The sequence below is a fragment of the Sus scrofa genome, chromosome 1, assembly GCF_054392235.1.
Source record: "Sus scrofa isolate SSC_HxYL_T2T_F1_AM1 chromosome 1, Sscrofa_HxYL_maternal_Yorkshire_Landrace_v2.0, whole genome shotgun sequence".
NCBI classification, from domain to species: domain Eukaryota; kingdom Metazoa; phylum Chordata; class Mammalia; order Artiodactyla; family Suidae; genus Sus; species Sus scrofa.
This window is the reverse complement of record NC_139383.1, coordinates 86,158,983-86,173,097: the sequence shown is the minus strand read 5'-3', so window position 1 is coordinate 86,173,097 and position 14,115 is coordinate 86,158,983. Positions and strand designations below refer to the sequence as shown.

Here is a 14,115-nt window from a genome sequence, read left to right as displayed (position 1 = left end):
TCGCTGTGCTATACCATAGGACCTCATTACTTATCCATTTTAAATGTAATAGTTTGCATCTATTAATCCTAAACTCCCAGTCCATCTCACTCCCTCCCCCTCCCCCTTGGCAACCACAAGTCTGTTCTCCAAGTCCATGAGTTTCTTTACTGTGGAAAGGTTCACTTGTGGCATATATTAGATTCAGATATAAGTGATATCATATAGTATTTGTCTTTGTCTTTCTGACTTGCTTGACTTAGTATGAGAGTCTCTAGTTCCATCCATGTTGCTGCAAATGGCATTATTTTGTTCTTTTTTATGACTGAGGAGTACTCCATTGTGTGTATATACCACATCTTCTTAATCCATTCATTTGTCAATGGACATTTAGTTGTTTCCACGTCTTGGCTATTGTGAATAGTGCTGCATACGGGTGCAGGTATCTTTTTCAAGGAAAGTTTTGTCCGGATAGATGCCCAAGAATAGGATTGCTGGGTCATATGATAGTTCTGTATTTAGTTTTCTGAGGCATCTCCATATTGTCTTCTATAGTGGTTGTACCCAAATTATTCTTAAGTAGATTTTTCTTCTAAAATTGAACAGTAGAGTGATTATTTTGATATTTTACTTTTCCTAGGGTATTTTTTTCTCTAACCTGTGTGAGCTAACTCTATGTGTCTGTGAATATATTCTGGGAGTTTTCACATTTTCGGTGAGATTTAAAATTTGGGGGTTTTAAAGTCAGAGAGAATGTTAGAAAAATAATCTGAATCACCTAGCATGAATCACATATTACCATGTGATAAAATTGGTGTTTGTATTTATTGCTTTTGTGCTATGTGAAAGCCAGCTACTTTACAGTGTCTGAAGTATATAAAGCATTCACTGAAATTCAAATAAACTGTGCTGGGAGCATCAATGCATGCCATACCTAAAGCAGCCAGCATTGTAGCAATAAAATGTTCAGGTTACAGACAGGTGCATTTCATAGATTCCAATGAACTTTCAACAGTTCGGTAGTAGGAAGTATATCAGTAAGAATGCACTGCAGAATTTTCTATACCTGATTCCAGCAATAATGGAATATACACACATTGAATGAGGATTTCAACATGATTGTGATACCAACTTTGTTTCTTTCTCCTTCCCTCCCTCCCACCCTCTCTCTCTCTCTTTCTTTCTTCCTTTCTTTTTCTTTTCTTTTCTTTTCTTTTCTTTTCTTCTTTTCTTACCTTTTCTTTCTTTCTTTCTTTCTTTCTTTCTTTCTTTCTTTCTTTCTTTCTTTCTTTCTTTTTTCTTTCCTTTCTTTCTTTCTCTTTTTCTCTCTTTCTTTCTCTCTCTCTCTTTCTTTCTCACAGCAAACTTGAAATGTGAAATCACAATATTTTCCCCCAAAGTATTGGGACATATTACCCCCTCCCATTAAAATTGTGTCTATAATGGCATTTACTTCCTGTGGTTTCTTTTGTAGCTTTGTCATACATGTTTATGTCCTTATTTATCTTTCTGCTCAAGGAATCTGGGACTTGAGCTGTTTCTCTGATGGAGTTGATTTTCTTCTCTGGAAGGATATTCTGACCTATTCAGATCTGTATATTAAGGAAATACTAGTTGCTTAGACAGAGATGGGCAATTTTAAAGCTGCCTTTTCAGAAATTTTTTTTTGGGAAAAGAAATTTTAACTCTCTCCCAGGTAGATTTTTTATCTTACAATACCACTTTGTTCATAAGGAAAACTCTAGTTTAAAGCTGGTTATGGGTTCTGAAAAATGTCTGGACACTGAAGATACTGAGACACTCATTTTTCTTCATGTACCAGGAAGTAATTGGTTGTCACCTTAAACTATGGCTGCTGCTTCTTCCTAATTGTTGTTTCTTTCCTCTCTTTTCACTATTTCTGGTCTTCGGTTGTGGCCTAAATATTGTCATAGGGAACAGGGTTCACTAGTGAACTCAGTTTGCCCATCTGAGAAATCAGCTAGTTTTTTTTTTTTTTAATGTTTGGAATTATTTAGTGGACAATATATTTAAGATAGCGCACTGTCAGTAGAGTAAAACTTAGTGATGTTCCCTTTACAAAAGAAAGGGTGGTGGTATGACTTTATACTTAATCTTCAACAAAGAAGAATTGAAGTCAGTTACTTAAGTGATCATCTATCCACATGTGTGCATTCTACACATTTTCATTGACTTGGGATCACAACTTAAGCAAAGGTAGCACAAGGTAGGAAAGTGGCATGTTTGTGAATATCTTTTATTGTAGGTTTATTTTTTTTTAGTTTTTATCAAAGTGTAGTTAATTTAGACGTTTTGTTAGTTTCTGGTGTATAGCAAAGTGATTCAGTTGTACATATATAAGAATATATATATATAATCTTTTTCACATTCTTTTTTTTTTTTTGTCTTTTTAGGGCCATACCCATGGCATACGGAAGTTCCCAGGCTAAGGGTCAAATTGGAGCTGTAGCTGTTGGCCTTCGCCACAGCCACAGCATCCTACACCACAGCTCATGGCAATGGTGGATCTTTAACCCACTGAGCAAGGCCAGGGATCGAACCCGAGTCCTCATAGATACTAGTTTGGGTTGTTAACTGCTGAGCGATGATGGTAACTTTTCTTCTTCACATTCTTTTCCATTATAGTTTATTCTAGGATATTGGAATAATTCCCTATGTTATGCAGGAGGGCTTTGTTGTTTATCCATTCTACATTTAATAGTTTGCATCTACTGGTCTCAAACTTCCAGCCCAGTCCTCCTCTCCCAACCCCCTGCAACTACACTTCTGTTCTCTGTATCTGTGAGTCTGTTTCTCTTGCATAGAAAAGTTCATTTGTGTTGTATCTTAGATTCTACATGTAAGATATATCATACGTTATGTAAGTCTTCTCTGTTTGACTTACTTTGCTTAGGATGATAGTCTGTAGGTCCATCCATGTTGCTGCAAATGAGTATCTTTTATTCTTATTATCTGTATTACCAACAACTCTAAGTTTATCTAAAATGTTAATCTTACTCAGTTATCTAAGTTGAGAAAGAAGTAATTCAGGTGTTGTTTATTTTTTTCTGACCCATTCAAAGCTGTTGGGCATTGAAGAACTTTCAGAGCAGGCATAGTTTTTTCCTTTGTACTAAATCAAAGCCACTGACCACCTAAGTAAATGTTAGTTGAGTCTGTTGGCAGCACTTTCCATGGGTCCCTTCTGCTTGCAGCATTCTTGGAGCCTCAGAAATGGATTGTGTCCTTGTAGCCTAAGCTGCCCTTGAAAGATAGGACTTGCAGCTGGTCTTAGATTTTATTTATCACTTGGACGAATGTTTTCAATTGTCATGTGTTTATGGGATATCCATTTTTTTTTTTTTTTTTGTGCCCTTGACCTCCAGGCTGTGGTCTGTGTAAGATTACTTTGTAGTCACATACTTAATGTATGTATATCATCACTACTTAAATGTACTGAATTCAAGGAATTTGGTTCCAAATATCAAATCGTTAACTCATCCCAGAAGGTAAAGAAAGATTTATAAAATTAATTTCTAAATCCAAAGAAGCCTAGCTCTTGTTATCTAATCTAGCCTTACAAAATAAACATTTATTGAATACTTGCAATAAATAATGTAGTAATTTATTGATTACTCAGCAGTAACCCTATCTTTCCTTGTCATCTGTTGACCTCAGGCCAACCCTCTTAGTTCCTGGCCTGGCTCACCATCAGTCTTTCCAACACTCCCGTTCGTATCCACCTGGGTGGTTTTAACTTTTTGTCCTTTTCTCAAGTGCTCCTCCACCCTTCCCAGCTCACTTTTTGTCCTTTTCTCAAGTGCTCCTCCACCCTTCCCAGCTCACTGCCTCTAGTGCTTCCAGTCCAACAACTCTTTGAGTTTATTGATTTATGATTTTTTTTTTTTTTTGGCTATGCCCATGGCATTCAGGAAGTTCCCGGGCCAGGGATTGAACCCACTCCACAGCAGTGGCAATGCCAGACACATAACCCGAGCCACCAGGGGACCTTTGACTTTATTGATTCTTAAAAATCCATGAATCCCTGTCACTGACTTACGCTCCCCTGATCGTCTTTCTTCCCTTTCTACCCAGTTGAAATTCCATGCCATGATATGCTTGGCAAAATCCAATTCCAGCTAATTCCATCTGTGTCTAAATCCTAAATCCTGGGCTGACTATTGCTGGGCAGCACTTGTCCTCTGGCCAACTGATCTCACTTTAAATTCAAAACTGGTGATTCCAAGGGCCCACTCCTGCTGCATGTTCCTGGTCCATTCACCCCTCCATTTTCCTGGATGACAGTTTCATACTTTCTTTTGTCTTCTCAGCACTGCCCCCCTCCCCCCCCAATGCTTACTCTTAGCTAATCATCTAGTTTCACATTTTACTAAGCAGAATAGATGCAAGTGAAAACTTTGGCAAGCTCTCTGCACTGAATATCCATGTACCAGCCTTGGTGCCCAGATGCTTTTCTCCTGTACTTTGGTTCCTGCCAATCTCTCTACACCAGACACCTCCTCCCACCCCATATCACCTTTTTAAACACATGGTTCCAATGGTTCTTCCTTTTCTCCATGAATTTTCTCATTCATCGATTTCCCCCTCTCTATTGATCATTCCTTTTAGCCTTCAAATACCCTGTTATTTCTTCCATCTTAAAAAAAAAATTCCTCTGTTGGAATTCCCTTGTGGCACAGTGGGTTAAGGATCCAGCATTGTCACTGCAGTGGCTCAGGTTGCTGCTTCGGCATGGGTTCAGTCCCTGGCCTGGGAACATCCACATGCTGTGAGTGTGGCCAAAAAAAAAAAATCCTGCTGTGGAGTCCATATTTCTTTCCAGCTAGATGTTGCTCCTTTTCTCTTCTTTCCTTTACAGCAAAATTTCTCCAAGTAACTGTCATTACTTGTCTCCAGTTTCTCTTCTCTCATCCCTCTTGAATTAGGTGTTCATGTTCTCTCTCCCTCCTGCTTGGCAGATACTGTCACCTCAGGGTCACCATTGAGACAGTCCTCAGCCCTCATCTCTTTTTCATTTGGTTGAACATGGCATTGGTTGATGGCTGTCTCCTCTTAGAATCACTTGTTTCATTTGACTTATAGGCCAGACATGTTCTACTTGTTTTCCTCAAACTCTTGTCTTTTTTTCTATCTCAACTTTGCTGATTATTTTTCATGTCTTTTTGTTTTTTGCTGTGCCTACGCCCTGTAGAAGTTCCCGGGCCATGGGTCAAACCTGTGCCACAGCAGCAATCTTGAGCTGTTGCAGTGACAATGCTGGATCCTTATCATACTGGACAACCTGGGGACTCCCACGTCTTTTTAACATTGGGCTCCTTCTTTCTCTATATACCCATTTACTTGGGAATCTCATCCAGTCCCAAGGTTTTTTAAATTTTTATAATTTTTAAATGGCTGCACCTGAGGCATATGAAGTTCCCAGGCCAGGGATTCAATCCAAGCTGCAGGAGTCATCTATGTGGCAGCTTTGGCAGTGCTGGATCCTTAACCCATTGCACTGGGCCAAGGATCAAACTCTGAGCCTCCAAAGTGACCCTGAGGCTCTGTAGTTGGGTTCCTAACCCAGTGCACCAAAGCAAGAACTTCCAGTCCCATTAAAGAAAAAAATAGAAGATTTATATGGTCTAAAGAGAAGCCAGAGTATCCAGGGTTTTTTTTTTGTTTTTTGTTTTTTTGTTTTTTTTTTTTAAAGGGCTGCACTGGAGGCATATGGAAGTCCCAGAGCTATAGCTTGCAGCCTACACCACAGCCACAGCAACAGGGAATCCGAGCTGCATCAGTGACCTACACTACAGCTCACGACAATGCCAGATCCCCCCCATCCACTGAGCGAGGTCAGGAATCGAACCCACATTCTCATGGATACCATTTGGATTCGTTTCCATTGCACCACAACAGGAACTCTTTTTTTTTATCCATGTTTTTCAATCTTCATGCTGAAGACTTTGAACTCATATATCCAGCAGTGCAATGAATGGCTTGAGCTTTATGTATGAAAGCATCTCAAAGATAACTCTGAAGCCAAGTTCCTGGTCCCTCATCCCACATGTTGCTTCATAGTTTCCCTTCCTTAGGTGGTGGTAACTCTCTCCTTAGGCTGCTCTGGCCACAAGCCTCTGAATCATTCTTAGCACTTCTCTGGTTCATGCTCTACAACCATTTCCTCAATAAACCCTTCCAGCATTGTCTTTAGACTATGTCTAGAGTCTCACACCTTTTCTGCTCTTCTGTATCAGCATCTCCTACTGGGATCATTGCAGCATCCTGTAGTCAGTCTTGCTGGGTCCACATTTGCCTCTGCACAGGCTGCTCATTGAATACTTGACAGAGGGATTCTGCTGAAATGCAGTCTGGAGGATGGCATGACTTTGCTCAATGGCTTCCTGTCTCACCTATATTCTGACTCACTCATTCTCACTGTCAAAGTCAGAGTGCTTACAGTGACTCCATAGCCCTACCTGACCCGTGTTATCTCCCCAGCCCATCCTCTTAACTCTACTCCTTTTTTTTGGTCTTAGGGCCATTCCCATGGCATATGGAGGATCCCAGGCTAAGAGTCTAACCAGAGCCACAGAGCTCACAGGTACACCAGATCCTTAACCCACCGAGTGAGGCTAGGGATCAAACCCACGTCCTCATGAACGCTGGTCAGGTTTGCTAACCGCTGAGCCACAACAGGAACTCCTTACTCCACTTCTTGCCCCTATTTCTCTTATTCCATACCAGGCACTCTGGACATGGTTCCTTTACTTTGATGTGCTGGTCAGGTTCATATCCCAGGACTTTTGCACTTGCTGGTCCCTCTGTCCAGGAGCTTTATGCCCTGGGATGTACACATGGTACATTTCTTCACTTCCTTCAACTCCTCCTTCCTCCCTCCCTCCCTTACTTCCTTTCTTTCCTTTTGCTTTTTAGGGCCACACCTGTGGCATATGGAGGTTCCCAGGCTGGGGTTGAATCAGAGTTACAACTGTCAGCCTATGCCAATGCCGGATCTGAGCCAAGACTCTGCCTACACTGCAGCTCACAGCAACGCTTAACCCACTGAGTGAGGCCGGAGATCGAACCTGCATCCTCATGGATACTAGTCAGGTTTGTTAACCACTGAGTCATGAAGGGAACTCCCTGTTTTGTTTTTATTATCTCGTTCCCTTGAGGAGAATGTAAGTTCCACGAGAATAGGAATTTTTTTGGTCTTGTCTGCTCCTGTATTCTCTGCATCTAGAATGGTGTCTATACAATATTAGGTACTTTGTAAGTGTCAGGATAAGTGTATAAAATTATTTCAGCCTTTTCAGTGTCATGATTGGTCTATCACAGATATTTAACTGAGCCTTAGGGAGTTTAGTAATTTGTAGAGATAACACTTAAGCCCAGATCTGTCTTAGCAACATGGATGGATCTGGAAATTATCATACTAAGTAAACTAAGTTAGAGAAAGACAAATACCATATGATATCACTTATATGTGGAATCTAAAATATGATACAAATAAACTTATCTTTGAAACAGACTCACAAATGTGGAGAATAGACTTGTGTTTGCCAAGTCTGGGGGGTCGGGGAGGGATGGTGTGGGAGTTTGGAATTAGCAGATACAAAATGGTATATATAGAATGAATAGATAAGAAGGTCCTACTGTAGAGAACAGGGAACTCTATTCAATATCCCGTGTTAAACTGTAATGGAAAAAGAATATGTGAAAGAATATAGTTACAGAAGTTCTGTGGCATAGCGGGTGTTGTCACTGCAGTGATTTTAGTCACTGATGTGGCACAGGTTCAGGTTCAGTTCCTGGCCTGCGAACTTCCATGTGTTATGTGCATGGTGCCCCCCCCCCCCCCCCCGCGAAGAACGTAGTTGTATATGTATAATTAAGTCAATTTTCTGTATAGTAGAAATTAACACGGCATTGTAAATCAGCTATATTTTAATTAAAAAAAAAAAAAACCCAGGTCTGTCTGGATTCACAGTGCAATCCTTGTATGTATTAATTTACCCTTGCAATATAATGTGTGTGAAGTTTATGTTAGGTTAATTGCTTTCTAAAGTAGAGGAAGTTATCAGTATGGTGCATTTTATTTGTGCTCTTACCCTCCGATCACTACCTATTTGAATGAAAATAAAAACAAATTTTTAACATGTAGTTCATGTTGCAGCAGTTTCCATGAGATCATAGAAACTTAATTGAAGCCTTTAAACAGGTTCCTCGAACCAAGCATGTTTTTCGGTAAGAGTTCTTTCACCCTCTAGTGGCAAAAAGGGTTGCTTTACTGAGAAGAAAAGTGTCTGAATCTGGGACCTTGAGGCAACAAGGAAAGTGGAGCCCTGCTCATCTACTTAAGGTGCCTTCAGTGTCCCAGGGGTGCAGACTCCATGGTGGCAGCCGGAACCTGTGTTCATTTGTTACCAACAAGTTGGGGTTTTTTTGGGCCACACCCATGGCATGCGGAAGGTCCCAGGCCGGGGATCCAACCTGAGCCACAGCAGTTAAGGATTGACAACGCAGATCCTTAACCCATTGAGCCTTCAGGGAACTCCTCCAATGAGTTGTTCTTAGTGTAATGGAAGTGTAGACCTTCACTAATTACCAAGCCATGTGCCATCAAGATGGGAGTGGAGCTCACATCTGTGACTGTCATGATAGTCACAGATTGTGATGAATATGAATCCTGCCGTAAGTTCCTTCTGTGGCTTGTAGGCTGCAGACTCGAGGATGAGTCCACAGGCAGCCATTCCAGCACCTGGCTGGTCTGCGATTCACAGTCAGATTGAGCTGGAAGGGAGTTCTGTGGACCAAGAAGAACGTGTATGCTTGGATTGTAGAAAGGAAACATGAATCCTGGGTTGGTCCCCAGACTTTTGGTGACCTGGCCAGACTGTGGCCATTCCTTGTGTCCATCCAGCTCTCTGAAATGAGAACTTTTCATGAGATACGGACACTGGCTGAAAGGTGGTAAAATTTCAGATGAGAATAGAGTCATAGGCTAATAATGTAACCCAAGGTTTTCATTGGAAGCCTCTGAAAATCAAGCTTCTTTGGTTTTGAGAACCTCCAGCTCCCATCCTGTCCCCTGTTTAGTTGGCACTGCTGACTTCTTTGCTCAGCTCTGTGGGTTCCTGCTTTGTCACCTGTGGCAGGCCCAGGGGGCAGCCGAGGATCTGAGTGGAGTGAATGTGCAGATTTGGTGGTGCCCCATGCAGTGCCCTACTCTGAGGGACTTAGGCTCTAAATTTCCAGGCACCGGCAGTTCTAACTCCATTCCCTGACACCTCAAGTCAATAGGATGGGGTCTGTGTGTCTGAGTTCTAGCTGCCCCATGTCACAGCCTGGGGAGTCCTCTAAGGGCACAAGCCTAATAAAGTTCACTTCCTTTCAAGGGTCAAGTCCATTTGGTTCAGCTCTGCCTTTTGGTTCTCCAGTGCCTTGAAGTAGTTGTTTCGTTATAGTCTGTCCAGATTTGTAATCATTAGATGTGGGAGGGTTATATTGAGAAAAGCTACTCAGTTATTCCTGAAACTGGGACTTCAGTATGTTGTGAAATGTGGTTTTTCATTATCATTCAGTTTAAAGTAATTCTAGTTTCCATTATAATTTCTTTTCTGAAACATGAGCTATTTAGTCATATATTTTAAAACATTTTTTTCTGACATAAATCTTTTAAATTTTCTTTGAGGCATAATTGACATTAGTTTCAGGTGTACAACATAAGTTGATGTCTGTATACTCTGTGAAATGGTCACCACAATAATTCTAGTTAACATCTGCCGCCTTACGTAGTTAATTTTTTTTTCTTGTGATGAGAAATTTTAAGATCTGCTCTCTTAGCAACTTTCAAATATGCAATACAATATTATTAACCACAGTCACCACACTGTAGTACATCCCCAGGGCTTCTTTATTTTATAACTGGAAGTTTGTACCTTTTTATCACTTCACTCATTACCCCTACTCCCCAGCCCTGCTTTTGACAATCACCAGCCTGTTCTCTGTACCTACGAGCCTGTTTTGTTTTTGTTTTTTTTTAATTTTTCCAGATTACACATAAGAGTGAAATCACATGGAGTTTATCTTTCTCTGTCTGACTTATTTCACTTAGTGTAATACCTTCTGGGTCTATCCATATTGTTGCAGATGGCATGATTTCATTCTTTGTTATGACCAAGTAACATTTTACTATGTGTGGTGTATATAGAGATACAGATATCTATCTACCCATATCATACCTTCATTTTTTTTTTTTTTTTTTTGGTTTTTAGGGCTGCACCTGCAGCATATACAAGTTCCCAGGCTAGAGGTCGAATCAGAACTGCAGCTGCTGGCTTACATTACAGCCATAGCAATGCCAGGTCCAAGCTATGTTTGTGACCTGCATGACAAATGCCTGATCCTTACCCCACGGAGGGAGGCCAGGGATCAAACCCACGTCCTCATGGATAATACCTGGATTTGTTACCACTGAACCACAACAGGAGCTCCCTATATCACATCTTTATCCATTCATCCATCAATGGACACTTAAGTTTTTTCCATATCTTGACTATTGAAAATAATGCTGCAGTGAACAAGGGGTTGCATATATCTTTTTAAAAATCTTGTTATTGATTTCTAACTTAATTCCACCATGGTCTGAGAATTTATTCCATATAAAGTATTAAATTTACTTTTCAAGAAAACAGAATTTGTTTTCTTAACTCTTGGGTGCAGTGTTGTGTGTATGTTTGTTAATTGTGTTAAAATCTTCAATAGTTTTTACCTTTTTATTCTGGCATGCTTTTTCTGTCAGTAAGTCTGGTACAGTGAACATCCCCCATTATATTGGGAATTTTATCTGTTTATCCTTTTTTATTCTGTTAATTATTGCTATTTGGTGCTTGTAATGTTAGATGACTATAAATTTAGAATTCTGTCCTCTATGAATTGAACCTTTTAACAGTATGAATTTTCCCTCTTTATCTTGGGTAATGCCAACTAAAGTCTGCTATGTCTGCTGTTAATGTAGTGACACCAACTGCTTTTGGTTAGGTTTTCCATGTATTTTTTTCTTTTTTTTTTTTTTCTTTTCCCACCGTACAGCAAAGGAACCTGACTGGTTATCCTTACATGTATACATTACAATTACAATTACAATTACATTTTTTCCCCCACCCTTTCTTCTGTTGCAATATGAGTATCTAGACAAAGTTCTCAATGCTATTCAGTAGGATCTCCTTGTAAATCTATTCTAAGTTGTGTCTGATAAGCCCAAGCTCCCGATCCCTCCCACTCCCTCCCCCTCCCATCAGGCAGCCACAAGTCTCTTCTCCAAGTCCATGATATTTTTTTCTTTCCTTTTACTTATATTTGTTATTTATTATTTGAGTGTTTTCTTTTAAGTAGTTGAGTTTTGCTTTCTTTTATCCCAGTGTGACAATCTCTTTTAACTGGAAAGTTTAGATTACTGATAATTATGTAGCTAATATAATTACTATGTTTGCCTTTGTTTAATTATTACTATTATTTGTCTTTTTAGGGCCGCATCCATGGCATATGGAGATTCCCAGGCTAGGGGTCGAATCGGAGCTGTAGCTGCTGGCCTATACAACAGAGATCTGAGCCACATCTGCGATCTACACTGCAGCTCACGGCAACACTGGATCCTTAACCCACTGAGCGAGGCCAGGTGTCAAACCCACATCCTCATGGATGCTAGTGGGGTTTGTTACTGCTGAACCACGATGGGAACTTCCATGTTTGCCTTTAAACCAACCATCAGACTATCTCTTTTGTGTTTGATCCACATGTTTGTTGCATGCTTGTTTCCTCTGTCTCACCCCCTTGTTATCTCAGTGGATTTTCGGTTGTATTGTGTATGATGTAATTCTCCTTTGTTGTGTGAAGATGATGTTCTTTTCTTTTCTAGGTAAAGATAGAGTTTTTAATACCCCACTGTGTGAACAGGGAATTGTTGGATTTGGAATCGGGATTGCAGTCACTGGTGCTACTGCCATTGCGGAAATTCAGTTTGCAGATTATATTTTCCCTGCTTTTGATCAGGTAAGCAGATTGCATTTTGCCATAATTGAGCACTTGTAAGGTACGTCCACGAAGTATTGAAATATTACCTCCCCTCCCCCACCTCTATCTTTTTTTGCTACCTTTGAATTCTTAGGTTATGGGCATGTATTTAAAGATCTTATACTATGGCTTGAGAAAATGGATGGGGAAAAAGGACTCACTGTGATATGTCTCTTCTCTCTTTCCCCTGCAGATAGTTAATGAAGCTGCCAAGTATCGTTATCGCTCTGGGGATCTCTTTAATTGTGGCAGCCTCACGATCCGGTCCCCTTGGGGCTGTGTCGGCCATGGGGCTCTCTATCATTCCCAGAGTCCTGAAGCATTCTTTGCCCACTGCCCAGGAATCAAGGTAGGCTCACTTCTGTACTCTGTGTGATGTCCATTTGATGTTTCCAAGTAGGTTCATTCTGTTAACATTAATATGCCTATCTAGAGTAAAGCAATTAGGATTTTTCAAATTTATGTGAACTTAATTGTTTTTAAGAAGGTGAGCTTATATTTCTTTTAGATTAAGCTTCCCAGTGCCCAAGTTGATAGAATATTCTCCTTGAAGTAGCGCTGGCTTGATCTCATGTTAATTTCATGGACTTCAAGGAGCAAGACCGAGAACATAGTTGGTTTATCTTCCATCTCTGTCAAAGCTCTATTTCTTTCTTTCTTTCTTTCCTTTTTCCTTTCTTTCTTTCTTTGTTTCTTTGGGCCACAATCATAGCACATGTAGGTTCCCAGGCTAGGGGTTGAATCGGCTATGCCACAGCCAGAAGCAAGCTGCATCTGCGACCTGCAGTGCTGGATCCTTAACCCACTAAGTGAGGCCAGGGATTTGAATCTGAATCCTCATGGATACTAGCCAGATTTGTTCCCACTGAACCACGACTGGAACTCCAAAGCTGTTTCTTTCTAATGGAGTTTCTGACTTAACAGTTGATTCTACAGTAATTTGAATAAATCTGCTGCTTCGTCCATATTTACCTCAATGTCACAGGAATAAAACTTTTGCTTTTAGTCTATTACTTTTTGAATAGACTGACAAAAGGTTTTGTTACCTAGGAGTGTCTTTCAGTCCAGGGTGAGGTAATAATTTCTTAGATAATTAATTTTGAAGTGTCTCTTTTATAGCTTTCCATAATAATCTTAGGTCTTCCACAATAGCTTAGGTATTTTGATTAAAAAATATCTATTTTTTTCTTATTTTATGTCTTAATTTTTTACATTATCTTCTTTGCTGTTTTGTGAAGCGCTGTGTAGGGTATTGTTATAGAAACACATAGATCTGTCCACCCTGGACTGTATGTCTGCTTTTTGATAGCTTGAATCATTTGAGAATGTTTGTCTATGTTTTATTGTTTTTTCTACTGGATCAAAGTTGTAAAATTTTTGTAGTTAAGTAGAAAAATTTTGCATAATTTTTTTAATGTCGGCTAGAAGTTGGGACAAAAATCACATTCGAGGCAACAGCTATTTTTGCGCTTGAGCTGAAGATTGATTTAACGTTTATGATGTTACCCAGTATTTTTAAGAAAAATTCTTTTCTCTTAATCCCCTACCTTCTTTCCTCCCATATTTTATTTTATCCCAAAAGAGAATATACATATAGTACAAAAGGTTAAAAATAAACACATGAAGAAAGCAGATGAAGAAAAACTAAAATAGAAACATAAGATAAGCCATTGGGGTGATGATGAGCAATGGGTTTAGCAGTCTGTCTTCAAAACATTGTGAGACTTGTGCTATTTTACCTTTTTTTTTTTAGGGCTGCACCCATGGCATATGGAGGTTTCCAGGCTAGGGGTCAAACTGGAGCTGGTGGGTATGCAAGTCTTCTCCAAATTTCTAGTAGAAAAGCTTCCTTTATTGACAACTTTACTTTTTGTTTTCACGAGTGCTCTTTGTGGGTTCCTTTTATTTTTTATGTATATGCAAGTTAGCTCCTTAAGGAAATCATAGTATCTTAGTTACCAGAATGTGGTGGGCATCTGCTAAATATTTGTGGAACAAATGGGATTGTTTTAGACAATATGTAAGTTGTATGATAAATGGTAATTAGTCCAGAAACAT

The 14,115-nt window shown here is 39.8% G+C and overlaps 1 protein-coding gene across 8 annotated transcripts in view; it reads left to right on the top strand.

Moving 5' to 3' along the window:
- BCKDHB (branched chain keto acid dehydrogenase E1 subunit beta) overlaps positions 1 to 14,115 on the top strand; it is a 263,556-nt gene that overhangs the window by 43,039 nt on the left and 206,402 nt on the right. For all 8 annotated transcript variants that reach the window (XR_014836455.1, XR_014836456.1, XR_014836454.1 and 5 more), the window contains 2 exon segments: positions 11,903 to 12,036; positions 12,251 to 12,406. Coding sequence is in view for 2 of the 8 variants with exons in the window: in XM_021082900.2 (XP_020938559.1) it covers positions 11,903 to 12,036; positions 12,251 to 12,406 (290 nt within the window). In the remaining 6 variants the exon portion in view is untranslated.